Genomic DNA, 16,388 nt, shown 5'->3' on the forward strand with positions numbered 1-16,388 from the left:
CTCTTCCCAAAATATTCTTCCTTAAATTTTAATGAGAACATAAAGTTTTTTTGTATTATTAAATAAAATTTGGGTGTTTTTAAGATATTATTTTTCATCTTTAATTCATTGTTTTCTGTTTCTATTTTTGTGTATTTTAAAACATCTCAAAAAACACTTTTATTGATGGTAAGTTTAGAGCCACTGACTTTTAACAGGCTCTGTATTGTACCTGTCATTCTTTATCACAATTACATGTTCCCACCTACTAGACAGTGAGCTCTCCTTGGGAGTACTGCAGATGTTCGATAAAGATTTGTTAAACGAATAAATAAGTGCAGTGTCTTTTCCTTCCCAGCCATCTTTGAAACATTCACTCTCTGAAATGGATAAATAATTGGTCCCCCAGTGGCTTAATATTTTCCATGAAATGAAGGACTCTTCAGCATGACATTTAAGACTCTGCCCACTCTGGAGTTACCGTGCCTATCCAGCTCTACTTCCCTCCACGCAGCTAAATTCTAGACATGCTGGATAACCAGGTGTTCCCTTAAACTTTTTTTGTGTCTTCAAACTTCTACATGTTTGTCTGTTCATCTACCTGTAAGCACTTACTACCATCTTCGCCAGTCAAAATCAAACTCTGTTATCAGAACCCTGTTCTCTCCCATCAGAATTAATTACCTTCGGGCCGGCCTGTGGCTCACTCGGTAGAGTGCAGTGCTGATAACACCAAGGCCACGGGTTCGGATCCTATATAGGGATGGCCGGTTTGCTCACTGGCTGAGCGTGGTGCTGACAACACCAAGCCAAGGGTTGAGATCCCCTTACCGGTCATCTTTTAAAGAAAAAAAAAAAAAGTACACAATCAACAAAGTGAAAAGACTACCTCCTGAATGGGACAAAATACTTGCAAATCATATACTTGAAAAGGGGTTAATATCCAGCATATATAAAGAACTCCTACAGCTCAACCAAAAAAGCCAAAACCTGATTTTAAAATGTGCTAAGGACATAGGTAGACATTTCTCCAAAGATGATATACAAATGGCCAACAAGCCTATCAAAAGATGATTATAGGCCTTATCACCTTCTGACATGAATTATATTTAATTAATTGCCTTATGTTTCTCTCCTTGTCATGTGAGCTTCCTGAGAGCAGGGTCTCTGAATTAATAGTGTTATAATAATTTATGCCTAATAATCTGCTTTATACATTGGAAATATGTAATTAATACTTGTTTAATACTCATTCATTCATTCTTTGGGCAAACATTGATTGCATGCCCACAAGGTACAGGTCATGGTGAGAGGCACTAGGTATATAAAAAAAGATGTTATACCCTTGTCTTAGATGATATACCTTGTGAGGGAGAAAGTCATATAAACAATTAAAATGTTTCTTAAGTGTAACGTACTTTCTGTGGAACAATGAATTCAACCAGCAGAATGGAAGTGAGAAATAAGGAATGCTTCTAAGAGGAGGTGACATTTGAACTGAGTGTTTAAGGAATGGGCCTTAACAGTTTGTCAGGCAAAGGGGAGAGAAAGGAAGAGAAAACTTTCCAGAAAAGAGAAAATGTACATACAAATAAACACAGTGCTTAAGGAACTTCTAGTAAATACCTCAGTAAAGCCATATTGAGGTATGGCCTTAAGAAACATGATTGAAGTAGCTGAAATACATCCATTTCAGCAAGCATTATTGAACACCTGCTATATGCTGCTTACTTTTCTAAATGTGAGTGATACATTAGTGAACAAAAGCACTAAAATGATTATACTCTAGTTGCTGGCGGGAGAGAAAGAGAATGAGATCATTAAAATATGTTGTATTTCAGTGATAAGTGTTACGGGGAAAAGTAAAGCAGGGAAGGGGCCAGAGCAGAGGTTACTAATTTAAGTAGGTTGAGCAGAGAAGGCCTCACTGAGGAGACTGACATTTGAGTAGCCCTGGACAGTAAACTATTTCCAGTGTTTTGACTCTGTAAACATGCCACTTTTTTTTTTAAGTTTAATCTACGTATTAAGTACAGTTTTCCCTCAGTATCCGCAGGGGATTTGTTCCAGGACCCACTCTGCAGATGCTCAGGTCCCTGATATAAAATGGCATAGTGTTTGCATACAACTTGCACACATCTCCCCATATATTTTAAATCACCTCTAGTTTACTTACAATACCTAATACAATGCCTCCTCATCACTACATTTACATAGATTCAACACAGCACTCAGCACATGGCAAGTTTAAGTTTTGCTTTTTTGGAATTTTGTGGAATTTCTTTTATTCAAATATTTTTGATACACAGTTAGTTGAATCCATGGATGTGGAACCCACGGACACAGAGGGTTTACTGTACTCTTTTTCTTTTTTGTGTGGTTTTGAAGATGTTCAGAAAAATAGCAGTAGTATCTAAACTCACATGAGAGAGCAGGACAAATGAACCACATTCTCATGTTCATCCTGAAAGGGGGGAAGAGATTACCCAGAACAGAAGAGAACTTTTCAGTCCTGAGATGATGTAAGCTATGTGATTTCTTAAAAAGATAACCGTTGTTGAAATGTCTACCAGCAGAAGTCAGAAAATATTGCACATGCTGCCTTTCTGGCATCATCCCAGAGGCTGTCCACAGTGATTACCCTGACATAGTTCATAAAGCAGTGGAAAAACAATAGCTATTTACAACCACTCATTTCTTTAATTTGGGGTTCAATAAGTGATGTGATAGCTGCCAGAGGAGAAAAAGCATCCAGATGCTGGACTTGCTATGCAGCGTTAGTTGTCTTCAATTCAACCCAGTTTCCTGAAGGTGTTGGCTCAGGACAACAGCTCCTTGTTGCTTGTTTTCCTTATGGTGACTTAAACATTTCTGTATTGAAACAAACTGCATATATTATGGATTCGCATTCAAATCTACATCAAATTTTAAAATGAAACACAAGATGACAAAGAATTGTGTTTAGAGGGCTGCTTCAGTCCTCTGCCCTTTAATTCCTCAGAGGTATCTATCCCTTCTCTGCCATTAAAATGACACTGGAAGATAGGCTGGGGTTGAAATGAACTTTTGCTGCTAAATGCAACATGTATTATTTCTCTTATGATGCAATAGTGTCTTTCTTTAAGAAAATCTATCATAAGAACTTAATAAAATAGTTAAATTATAGAAAACTTAAAAATATATTTCAAGTTAAGAGTTTTCCAAATATGGTACATATTTACATACTGTATTCTATTTGATCTGGGTGGTTAAAGTCTGTTAAATTTAAAAGTAGAGCACTGGGAATTTTTTCCAGTTGATGAACAACCAGAAATAAGGATAAAATAACTCAGAGATTATAGTATATCAATTAATATCATGCTATGTACAAAATGCAATTTACATAATAAGTTTTAGGCAATATGTATTACACAAAAAACGTATCTTGGGTTATTAACCAAAAGAGACATTCCTAGCCAGCTTCATGGAGAACATGTCTCTTCTGGTGGACTTAAGTAGAAGCAGGCTAGATTACCATTTGTCTTGGTGATCAAAAATACTTAGCTTGATTTCTTTGAATTGTCTTTGGTAAAATATCTTTTGATATTTATCTCATGAAAGATCTAATTCATACTGTACTAAAAGGTGGCACATTATTAGTATGGTAAAATAAGTTCCCTTAAATATAATATGAATTTAAGTTCATTGAGCAAAGAAATTTTTACCTGTTTTGTTCATAGACACTTCTCCAATATCTAAAATAGTACCCATTAGTACATGTTCAATAAATATTTGTTGAATAAAAGATTTTAGAATGTCTTGATACGAAAAAGTGGTCATTTACTAAGTTTGACTTTTTTTTTACACTTTTATGTTGTAACTCAATTGGTAAAGTCTTTTTAAAATATAAATTACTTTGTACTATATTTTCTGATAAAGATTTATCTAGACACAACATTCATCAGCCTTACTTCCTGGTGGCATCTGTGTGTACATCTTTGTACATTCAGCTCTGTATTTTGATCTTCATTCCATTCTTCTATTCCTTTTAAAAAACTGATTAGAAAATACATTTTTTCTGTTCTGATAAGGGACCTGCACACTGTCTTTTTTGTCTGCAAAAGGGAAGTTCCTGCAAAGAAATTGGGTCATTTTGAGTCCCTAAAATTTACCAAGATGGCCAGTTTTCAGAGTAAAGGATAAAAGATCCAATTTTTTATATACCATTTTAGTAGATTTGTTTTCATTTCTAAATAATGGACAACTTTAAAATTTTTCAGAGTTTCTTAAAAGACTTGGTTATCGGCAGGCTTTAACTACTGGAAGAATTTCTTTTTAAATAGTGTTAATATAGTACTAGGAGACATGGTTGAGGTAAGTAGATTTTGAAAACTAAGCATATTTTGAAATGTTTAGCTTCCATCAGGTGACTGTTTTTCTGTGGCTATTTTCTACCTCCTGTTCCCAGCAAGAACTTACCTCTGAAAAGTGAAGTGTTGCATCCCAGTAGGCTTCTTTCCATAAATATTATCCCCCTAATGTCTTCCTTCCTTTTATAGTTTGTTAAGATATTTTGCATCTGGGCATATTAGTGATGAGTGATTGACTACTAAATAAACTATGTGTCCTCCAAAACAACTATTTTAGGAGCTGGAGTCTTTTCAGTCACTTTGGCAGAAATAATATTTTGCTTATCTTTACTAAATGGACTTTTCCCTCAAAACATCAAAGCACTGTATAATAACACTCTTTCTCCCTCTCTCTTGCCCTTTTGTTCTCTCACTCCCTTTTTATCTTCCTTACCTTTTACTCTTTTAAACTCCCTCATGTGTTCTATGTTAATTCCCTCTGTAAAGATGAGTAATCTTGGGCTTCAAGAGATTAACTGATTGACCAAACTAGGAGAAGGATCCAAATTTAGTCCAGCGCTGGATTTTAACTAACATCGCCATAATCATAGCTTATTTTGTCTTCTTTTTTTGTATTAATGGCAACCCTACTTGTAGAAATGACTATTTCTGTTTGAGGGGTTTGAGGAAGCTTCTTTCCCAATATGGCAAAATAAATCTGTTTTTTGTACGTAGGAGTCAGGGGTTGGTGTGCTTATATTCAGGAGAGCCCAGAATGTTGGTAAACATCAATTAATTCTTAAACTTGTTTGCATCACATATGTCTAAGTACCACTCTCTAAGTTGTTAGTAATAATTATTATTAGTGCTCCTTATCTTTATTTCATTACTTATTTTAAAATAAGCCTTGTGAAAATGATATTCTTGACAATGTCATGAACTCTTCACTTGAAAAATATCTTTCAACAGCATTTACTTCTCAATCAGTGATGTTATGCTTATATCTTATTGGTAAAAATTTCCATTTAATTGTCTTTTCATAATCATCCCTCTTTCTAAAATATTAAGCAGATATTTGTTCAGTGCCTCCTTTGCACCATATTTTATTTTTTCTTTCTCTTGTTTGGCTCATATTATTTAGTGGACTCTTCCTCTAGCCATTTTTATTTTAGTGAACTATAAAGTTAGAGAAGATTTTTGTCAGATATTTGAAACTCTTGCGTGTCTTCTTTTCTTCACTCTTATGTTTAACTGTTATTGTTTTTATAAAAGAAAACTAACCATAAATCAATTAAAATACAACTCCTTAAAATATCATCTTCAAAATAAACATCACTATTTTGAGATCTTTACTCAATAAATTAGAAAATATTAGCTTAATGTACCTCCACAAGCAACATCTTAGAACAGATTGTGCTTGCTCTCTAGAGGCCAATTTCTTTTCCTTATTTTGACAAAAAAACTGGTCTTTACTCAATTTAATTAGTTTTAATGCATCTGGAATTATTTTAAGTTACCATTGAAACATTAATGACTCCAATTTTTAAGAAACTTTAAAATTACAGAGTTAAAAGAAGAATAGGATTTATTTTAGAATAGTACTTTTTTAAGTAGCCCCTTTATTGACACAGGCTTTAATTGTTAGACAGCTATAGTTTGTAATAAAGAAATGAGAACAAGTGGTGGTAACATAAATGTGAACAATTAGCTGATTCTAATTAATTCACCAAGCATTACTGGTAACTGTTATATATTGGAAATTCATCTCTTTATTAAACCTTAGACTAAGGAAGTGTAACTAGACATGTTTTAACTTTTCTTCTCCCTGGTATTATTGATCTAAACTTCTATTAGCTTATATTTCAAAGCTGTTTTGAGAGGAACAAATCATAATAAAATTGAAATTGTAGCAAGTAAAGTATTCTCTTAGGGTCATTGTGTATTTTTGTAGAGAATTAATATATTTTGAGCCAAGATGCTCATAAATGCAAGAGCAATGATTTTAATCAAATACTCTCTGAAAAAGAATTATATTGTCTTTAAGAGTCAGTTTATATATTATCTGCAACAAAAGTAGTCACTTTATCCCTTACTAAGTTAAAGTTTATGATATGGGATATCTTAGAAATCAGGCATTTTTCTTATTAAGTACTATGCAGAGGGGAGTAGACTGTTTTTTGCTTTTACATAATCAGGGTAACTACTGAAATATAAGCCAACTCATTTTTTAAGCTCAGTATTATTTTACATATTGTACTAGCCTTTGCTTTTCCTTTGGTATACTAGATGAAAGCATTAATAATCAAAGCAGAATAAAACCATTTTTTTTATTCTATAAATTCCTTTCTTGCAGACTGCTTCACTGCAAATCATGTTTCCCATTTGTATTTATCCTCATTTTAGTCTCTTTTGGAAATCATCTGATTTGTACTTGTTCCCTCAAACCTATAGTTTTTATTTCTAGCACAAAAGTCTTTTGAGAAATGTAATTTGATAAGTTATATGCTATCAGAACTCATGTGTTACAGAGCAATTTTATTTGCCTTTTTAAAAGTAGAATTCAGTTTGAATTTACTGTTCTTTATCTGCTCTGAAGCACTATATTTATTTAGGTAACAACTGAATTTCCTTTCTACTGACAATGATGCAAGAGGTTTTTGTTGGGGTTTTTTTTTTGTTGTTGTTGTTTTTTCCCCTTCCATTTTTGGTGCTGGAAGGTGTGATGTTGTTGCCCATTAAATATGTGAGAGCTGAGATGAGAAATACATTGTTTTGCTATAAAAATCTGTGTGAACTCATCTTTTTTCCTTCCTTACCCACCTCGTTCTCTATTGCTAGAATATTAACAGTGAATTCAAGTGATGTTAAACTCCATTCTTGATTTGTTTAAAACTCTGAAAATTAATTTAACAAAAGATAGCATAAAGTATGTTCCACAATAAATTTATAAGATCCACCAATACAGAAATGGATTTATGACTGCAGTATATGTTATTTTGTTACATAAACATTTTATTCATACTGAAAGTTGATAAGCACCAATAAATTGTCACAATATATTTTCACTTTCCTTAACGTCCTCCAATGCTTTTTTTTTTTTTTTTTTTTTGTGTGACTGGTAAGGGAATCGTAACCCTTGGCTTGGTGTTGCCCGCACCGCGCTCAGCCAGTGAGCGCACCGGCCATTCCTATATAGGATCCAAACCCACTGCCTCGGCCCTCCAGCGCCACTGCGCTCCCAGCGCCGCACTCTCCCGAGTGAGCCACAGGGTCGGCCCTCCAATGCTTATTTTTAGACACAACTTAATTTGATTTTTGGTGAAAATAAAAGAATAATTCTGTATTATTTATAAAGTGTGTGTAGTGCCAGAACCCTAGGAAGCAGTCAATCATGGGGACAGGTGCCAGGTTGACAAGAGCCAGGATCATGTGGTAGGAGCTTAGAATAAGAGTCAGGAATGACAATAGGCCAGACCTCCAGAGAATTAACTAAAGAAACCAATCACTCGTCAAGTTGGAGGGAGAAGACTTTCAAACAAGATGCAAATAAAGTAGGTAGTCTAGAAATTGTAAATGTCAGTGATTGTGTTGCCAACCTATCTGCTCAAGCCATGATAAATGACAACTCTGCTATGGAAGTTATACTCTATGATAAAGTCTAAATTCAACTCAGTTAGAGTCCATGATGGACATAAATCATCAACCCCTCAATCCCTTGACTTGTCAACCCTAAGCATACTTTCCTGACGTTACTTTCTAATATAGACTTACAGATTAGTAAGGAGCATTCCTTACCTCTAAGAGAGTCAGCCTTAATCTAACCCAATATATACCAGACTGGGTTCCAGATTCTGTAGAAAAAAGAGAGTCCTATGATCCAATAAATTTGGGAGTTCATATGCTGTATCCTGCATTATAAGTTACAATTTTTTTTTTTTTTTTTTACCATTTAGCATTTTTTGTTTATTTTATTCATTCAACAAACATTTATTAAATTCCTTCTTGAGCCGGACATCAGTAAATAAAAGGGACAGAATGAGAGACCATGTAGTTATGTTCTACACTATTAGATCTTACAGTCTGTGTAGAAAGATAGACATTAAAATAAGTAATTATGGGGCCGGCCCGGTGGCGCACTGCTACAGTGCGCCGCTTGGGAGCGCGGCGGTGCTCCTGCCGAGGGTTTGGATCCCACATACAGACCGGTTCCCGCTCACTGGCTGAGCGAGGTGTGGGTGCAACACCTACAGTGCGCCGCTTGGGAGCGCGGCGGTGCTCCTGCCGAGGGTTTGGATCCCACATACAGACCGGTTCCTGCTCACTGGCTGAGCGAGGGGCGGGCGCAGCACCGAGGGTTGCGATCCCGTTGCCGGTCCCGGTCCGGTACGGGCGCGACACTGAGGGTTGCGGTCCATTGCCGGACACGAAAAAAGAGACAAAAAGGAAAAAAAAAAAAGAAGTAATTATGATAGAATGGTAAAGGTAAAATAAGGGAGATCCAGTCCTCAAAGGCAACATATAGCATGCATACCTCACCTGGTCTGCAAAGAGTCAAGAAAGGGATTTCCAAGAAGTACCATCTATGCTAACAACCTGAAGATCAAGTAGAAGTTAGACAGTCAAGGAACTTTCAGTCACAACTGGAGCAGTATCAATAACAACAAATAGCTAAAGCTGCCATGTAATTATACTCCTGCGATCTGTCAGATACTGTGCTAGATATTTTCCAGGTGTTCTATCAAAGATCCTCCTGGGAGAATTTCATTACTTATCCAAGATCATATAGCTAGTAGTGGCAAGAACCAGAATTTGAATCTTGATTGATCTGACTCCAAAGTCCTCTTTCTGCTATCCCACATTGGCTCTCAAAGTAATTAAACTAATTTTAATTAAATTAGTTTTGCTAAAACAAAAAAGTAATTTGAGTTATACCTTAAGTTTGCTTTGTTTTTGATTGTCATATGGTATTTACTGCTTTTTTAAAGTAGACACACATTTTATAATGTTAATAGATTGTAGTAAAATTTGGCATTTGGGTATAAGTTTCTCAAATATATATCATAACACCAGGGTCTGAAGTTTACTTTCCAAGTAGTGTCTTACACAGGGTCGATACTCAAAACAACACAACTGCAACTTCACATTTTACTTTGAATAAGTGGTAGGGTAGTTTGAAAAGACAATTTTAAACTCTTCCGAAGAAAGGTGCTACTCATATTTTAAAAGTAGTTCTAATTGTGTGTACGACACGATCAAGGTGGCCATGGAATTTTTCAGTTTTAAGATAGGGTATATGTAGAAGGTGAAGATATAAAATTGAGCCCCTTAAAAATGTCTGAACCTACCTGCCATGTACAGGTTCTGTACGCACATTTTTGGCAAGAATATCTGTAGGTGATGTGAACTTCATATCTCATGTGAGAAGGCTCATAACATCAGGATAGCTCACAATTAATATTTTTGAAGATTTTGATGTAAAGGAGGGTCAGAAAAATATAGTAGAAGGTAGATTTAAGAAAATAAAATGGATTGCCCTAATTCCAACTGTTCAAAATCCTGTGAAGTAACTCCAGTATTCTTGGAGCGGGGTAAGATAGTCTGGCTTTGGCACCTAGTGATGGCAGGTTGGCATATTGGGCCTGGATGTGTAATTCATAGACTTGCTTTAATTGGCCATGTCAGCACACCAGTCATTACCAGACTTGTCATTAAAGTTATTTTTAAGTAACATAAATATTATATATAATATAAATATATATATACATATTTAAAATTCTTCCTCTTCACCCTCAGAAGGTCATTTTGAGGTGTGAAATGGCCAAAAGTAGATTACCAAAAAGAAAAATAGAAGTGAAGAGCCTGGATAATTCATAAACCTGGATTAACTCCCAAACCCTTGTAATTTATGTTAAATCCACAAAATACTGTTACTGAATGGACCTTCACTTGCTACTGTTATTTTTCTTGGAAAAAGCAAGACAATTAACAAAAATTTAAAAAGTACTCTTGTATCTTTATTGATGATCAAACACCGGTTTATTTCCTTACTAACTGTAAAATGTATTGCTTTAACTTTAGGGACACCACAGTACAAACTCTTACTCTTCAGCCTTCAGTTAGAGATGGACTTATTGTGTATGAAGACTCACCTTTGGTTAGTAATTCAATTATATGAATATTTTCAAGAGTATTTTTTGAATGATAGTTGTATTTCAGCCTTTGGGTGGGGGTGGGGGGGAATCTCCCATTGATTCCAATATATTTTAGTCTCACTGGAAAGCACTTATTTTTGTGTCGTTTTAGGGGTAGATATTTAAATGCAAATTATTGGGGAAATAACATGTTTTCTTATTCTTTTCTCTCTTCAGAGTGAGAGATTGAGAGAATGACAGAAATCCTCTATTGATTTATTTTTTATTCTAGAATTTTTTTTTTTCCTTTTTGTCTTTTTTCGTGTCCGGCAACGGATCGCAACCCTCAGTGTCGCGCCCGTACCGGACCGGGACCGGCAACGGGATCGCAACCCTCGGTGTTGCTCCCACACCTCGCTCAGCCAGTGAACGGGAACCGGTCTGTACGTGGGATCCGAACCCTCCGCGGGAGCGCCACCGCGCTTCCCAAGCGGCGCACTGTAGCAGTGCGCCACCGGGCCGGCCCTTATTCTAGAATTTTTTTTAAAAAAGTTTGCTATTGTTTTTAAATGTGTAGAGTTTGAAATTAGGTAATATTTCTAGAGAGGTTTTGTTTTGTTTTGTTTTTTGGTTTTTTTAATGGTTTTAACTAATAAAATATTAACCCAGTGCTTTGGGCAGCTGGGAAGATCCAGTCTTTAGTTTCCTACACAAGATCCAAAGAAATCCCAGCATGCAAGGCATGTTTCTCATGTCTTCTTTATTTACACAAATGAGCCATCATGGGAACATCCATGGTCCAGACCCCAGGGATTGTAGTCTTTTAGGATATCCTGCCTCAGTTCTCCCAGTTTGGACCTGACTTTCCCTGAACAGAGATGGGGTTAGAGATAGAAGCTATATGTTTTCTTTTTTGTTTGTTTGTTTTTTAATTCAGTTTATTTTTACCCTAAAATTTTTTAAAAATTTTTCTCAGTTCTTTTAGAATATGTTATGAGATATTTGTGGTAAAATGAATCTCCCATTTCTTTATTGGTGTTTCCTTAAAATTACTTTCCAAAGCTATGCAGTCTGAAAAATGTATGATATGGTCCACTTTATGTTATGAGATTTTAAAAAAATCTGTAGATTTGCATTTAAATTCATTGAGTATCTCCTCCTATCCACCCCCAAAAGATGTTTTTAATAGTTTTTCCTAGTTTTCATCTTTTCAGAATGTCACCATTCACCCAGTCACTTAGGACCTAGGACTCTTATTTTTCCTTCCCCCTCTTCCCATCTGAGCAGTTGCCAGTACTATAGATTCTACCTCTGCAAAACCCTTCAGGTCAATGTAATGCCTTTATTTCCATTTTTTTCCCATGCCCTCCCCCGCCAAAATCAGGTCCCCAAACCACTTTTTAACCAAATTATTATAGTAGTCCCCTTTTAATCTACTCTGCATATTGCTGCCAGATTAAATATCCTAAAGTGTAACTCCAAGCTCTATTTCTATCATGTCTGAACTCACAAATATTAAATTGCATCTCATTACTTTATTAGGTAAAATACACATTTCCTGGTCTGGCAATCAACTTCTTATCCTATGTATCTTTCTAGTCCTTTTTCTCTCTTCTCTTACATTTAACCTCTATTTCAGCCAACACAGACTGTCCATATTCATGCTTCCCTAAACATGCCCCAGGATTTCTTCAGTTTGACCATTGCTTTTCTTTGTCTTGAATACCCACCTCTTCAACACCATCCATTCAGTTCTATTAAAAGTGTACATTCTTTTAAGAGCCATAACAAATGCAGTTTTCTAATATCCACGGTGATGGTTATATCTCGATCCTCATAACCCTCATAGCACTTTAATTTCTCTATTTGTTATACTTGTTTTACATCTCCCCTACTGTGGAGCATGAGATATTGCTGGACATCAGTATCATAAGAATAATTCTAACACTGAAGTGAAATAAAAAGATGTCTGTAGAGTTGGCATTTTAGTGCTATGTGAAGCTCTGGTGGAGATCATAAATTTTGTTTCCAGCTCTGCTATAGACTTTTTGTGTGTAATAGTGTACACATAACTTAAATAAAACCAGCTATTATAAATCCAAAGCAGTAAGTGATGAATTTTTACTAATAGCTGCTTTCCTCTTTTTGTTTATGATCAATATTCTGTCTTCAAAGGTTAAAGCAGTAAAGTTGGGTCATGTTCTGGTAGTAGATGAGGCAGACAAAGCCCCAACAAATGTCACCTGTATTTTAAAAACTCTAGTAGAAAATGGAGAAATGATTCTAGCAGATGGAAGACGCATTGTTGCAAGTGAGTATTAAAAAAGCTTCCTTATTTAATATATGCAATTTTTCCATCTCTGTTATCAAATCACAAGCAACAAGCAAAGTTCAGTATAACTTAAATTTTCTATTATTGACAGGTATTTATTAAAATAATACATCTAAATCTGGCTTTGTCAGTTTCACATTTTATAGCCAGAGAGCATCTTTGAAAATTTCAGTAGTCATCTTAGCACAAATCAGGTTGGTATTTTTCTGCACTGAGAATACCAACATGTAATCCTTATAGATATCTCTCAATCATTTGTGTGCAATTTATTTTCTTTCATTGTCATCTGGAATTTGTTAAAATACTAGTGTATTTTTATTACTCATAACATTAAATTTTATTTTATTAGCTCAGTATAATTAGAAAAAAATTGCAAGACATTTTACTTTATATAGGCTTATTATATATAATGTGTGAATATATATGTATATATACACATGTATATTACACACATACCCCTACTTCATGAATAAGTTATTCTCTGTTCTGGATTATCTTCTCTCCCAAGCCTCCTCCAACACCCTTTTTGTTGTTGTTGTTAGGAAAAAGTGAGATGGATCAATCTCATCAGTGAATTTTACCTACAAGGAAACATTAACTTTGTCTAATGCAATTTAAAAACATTTCCTAGGTTCTAATTTCAAATAGACTTGATAATCTATAACTAGCCATTGAAAATATATGGCCAATAGCAGGGAAACCGAACAAATTGAGACTGATCACAAAAATATTCAGTATTTAAAGAGATCACATAAGGAAGACCCCATTAAAAAGGTACACGTACATCATCACAGAGATGTTCTTCTGGGACATAATTATTGCGAGATTGCCATTTCTGAATCTAAACTCAGCATTAATGAAAGTATTCTAATATTTCAGTTTTTCAACAAATTTATGAGAAAATAAGAATTTGAGTTAGCCTGAGTACTACTCTCTTAAAAAGGTCATTCGAACTCTCAGGGTTAGAATTGTGCCTGCCCTTTTCAAAGGCATTATGAGGACAATGAAATGGAAGAAAGAATTGCTGAAACAAAATGATGGGTAAGGAGTGATTATCCCCTGGTAACCCTTTACATTTTCTGATATATTTTTGATAGATAGTCTAGAAGTAAGGGAGTCATCATAATTTTTAAATTCAAATATGATTGTAGATGACATTTTAAACAGGAGCACCTAAAGCTCTTTGAACATAGTTTCAGAAACCATCACTTCTAGAGCTATGCTCTTTATTTACTTTGCTTTTTTAATTTTGATTTTTTATTGTCATTTCTGTTTTGATTAACTAATTAATTAAATTTTGCCTGTAGTCACATACACTTGTCATTTACCACTATTGAAATCAATGAGGATTAAATATTGAAACTATTGGTTGTATTAGAACATGTATATGTGGTATGTTGAAAGATTACTTTTTGTAATCTTTTGTAATCATAAAAAATTATGAGTGTAGGTTCTTACAGACTCATCTGTCAAGTAAAACTGCACATGCTTCTCAACTATTATGTTCTATTATGTTTTAAAGATTTACAGCCTAAGGCTGGTGTGTTTAAATAAACCCAGATGGCAAGAGGTTCTTAAAATAACCATAATAAAGCTTTTACTATCTCAAATTATTGTCTGGATTTGCATTTCTAACTGTAATGTACACCAGCCAGTAAATTGTAAAATTCAGCTCCTTTAATACCTTAAACATTTGCACAGAGAAAGCTCCAGTCAACTTGAGATCACTTATTTTAAGAACTATGATTGAATCCCTTGATTGGAAATAAATCAACATTGCACTAATGAGTTGACTGAGTTTTCAAGAACTTTATGTAGTTTGGTTGTGGGGTGGATGATCTGAACAGGAATCACTCCTTAGCTGCATAATTGTAGGCTCTGTACAAAAGGATGTAGCTGCTGATTTCATTAAAAACTAAAGAATGTTTGAATTATCCCTTGGGTATTCCTTGGGTTATCCCTTATTATGGATTTTTATGTTTTTTATTTTTTTAAAGGAATAATAACATCTCAAACCAGGTTTAAATATTGTAAGACATTTGTACAAGTTTACTTTTTGGATGTACATTGAATTTACGTAAAAATGCAAGTTCCTGTATAAATTAGTATATGCTTTATCAGTATTCTGTTCTCGAGCAGACTTTCTCAAGAAAGATTATTTTTCTTCAATCAAGTTATCACAGCCAGATATCTTAGAGCTTTTAATTAAACAGTACGACTATTTATATAATGTTATTTTAAAGGCTATAACTTGATATTCTTAAGAATTATTAAGTATCAATAAAGAATAAATAGAAATTTTGTTTTTCAGATTCTATTAATGTGAATGGAAGAGAAAATGTTATTGTGATTCATCCTGATTTTAGAATGATTGTTCTGGCCAACAGACCTGGATTTCCTTTCCTAGGCAACGATTTCTTCGGTACTTTAGGTAAAAGCAGTAATGATAGTAATAACAGCAATGATAGCAATAATAGTAATAATAGAGTTAGTAACAATGCTGTAATGGCTATTATTGAATGCTTACCATGTTCTGTGTCATCATCATAATCACTTTGTGTGTGTATTTGTTATCCCCATTTTAGAGAAAGAGAATATCTGATATTCAGAGAGATTAACTAATTTTCTGTGGTCACTTAACTAATGAATGGTGGAGTTAGACTTTATGTCTAAATCTTTCTGATTCCAGAGCCTTTTTTCTTAAACAATTACATTATATTTGCTTGTTTAGGGCCTCTGGGAATAAAACACAAAATAAGAAATGGTTTTTAGTATTTGTTTTTGTCACATCCCCTATCTATGAGAAAGATTGAGGCCAGCTCGTAGGAGTCTGATTCACATTGATTGGAGAGGCCCTGGGATAAACCTAATCATCAGAAGCCTTTAAGAAGGACTTCTCTTCCCTGTGGCAAGTATATAATTCTGGACTCTCATATAAGCAGACTGGGGCTGCTTCATACTCAGCATGAAGCAGGCACAGTCCCCTAGCAGGATCTTTGATTTAGCAATTCCAATTTTATTTTTATTCCAAGGGATTTACCTGTACAAGGGATTTACGTGTACAGTGACTGAAGTACAAGGGTAGGCAGTATAGCATTGTTTATAGTAGGAAGAATGATAATAACCCAAATGTTGATCCAAATGGACTGGATAAAGAATTTCTATTGTATTATCCACGTAACAGAATACTATTTAGCTTTTAGAAAAAGAATGAGATAAGTTTACCCATGCTGATTAAAAAAAAAAATCAATCATCAAAATATTAATTGAAAACAACTCAGAAAAGTGGGTATAATAGATAACAGAATACTATTTAGCTTTTAGAAAAAGAATGAGATAAGTTTACCCATGCTGATTAAAAAAAAAAAATCAATCATCAAAATATTAATTGAAAACAACTCAGAAAAGTGGGTATAATAGTGTACCATTTGTGTGTTTTTTTTAGAAAAAGCAGCAGGGATATGTGTGCATGTATATGCTTGTAAATGCATAGAATTTTTCCAGAAGAGTAGACAAGAAACTGGTAAGAGTGGTTGTTTGCAGTGGAGGTCAGGAATGAGGATGGGAGTGTAATATACTCAAACAGTTTTTGTAGTTTTTACTATGTACAGATATTAC

At 34.5% G+C, this 16,388-nt stretch overlaps 1 protein-coding gene across 1 annotated transcript in view; it reads left to right on the top strand.

The window, feature by feature from the left end:
* The window catches only part of LOC103600452 (von Willebrand factor A domain-containing protein 8), a gene marked incomplete at its 5' end in the record, with an annotated part of 202,468 nt that overhangs the window by 15,561 nt on the left and 170,519 nt on the right, over window positions 1–16,388 (top strand). Inside the window, 3 exons of the mRNA XM_008584728.1 lie at window positions 10,386–10,461; window positions 12,614–12,749; window positions 15,082–15,201. Coding sequence (XP_008582950.1) covers window positions 10,386–10,461; window positions 12,614–12,749; window positions 15,082–15,201 — 332 coding nt within the window. The remainder of the gene's footprint in view (window positions 1–10,385; window positions 10,462–12,613; window positions 12,750–15,081; window positions 15,202–16,388) is intronic.

This window comes from Galeopterus variegatus, unplaced genomic scaffold, assembly GCF_000696425.1.
Source record: "Galeopterus variegatus unplaced genomic scaffold, G_variegatus-3.0.2 Scaffold3350, whole genome shotgun sequence".
In the NCBI taxonomy this organism is placed as follows: Eukaryota; Metazoa; Chordata; class Mammalia; order Dermoptera; family Cynocephalidae; genus Galeopterus; species Galeopterus variegatus.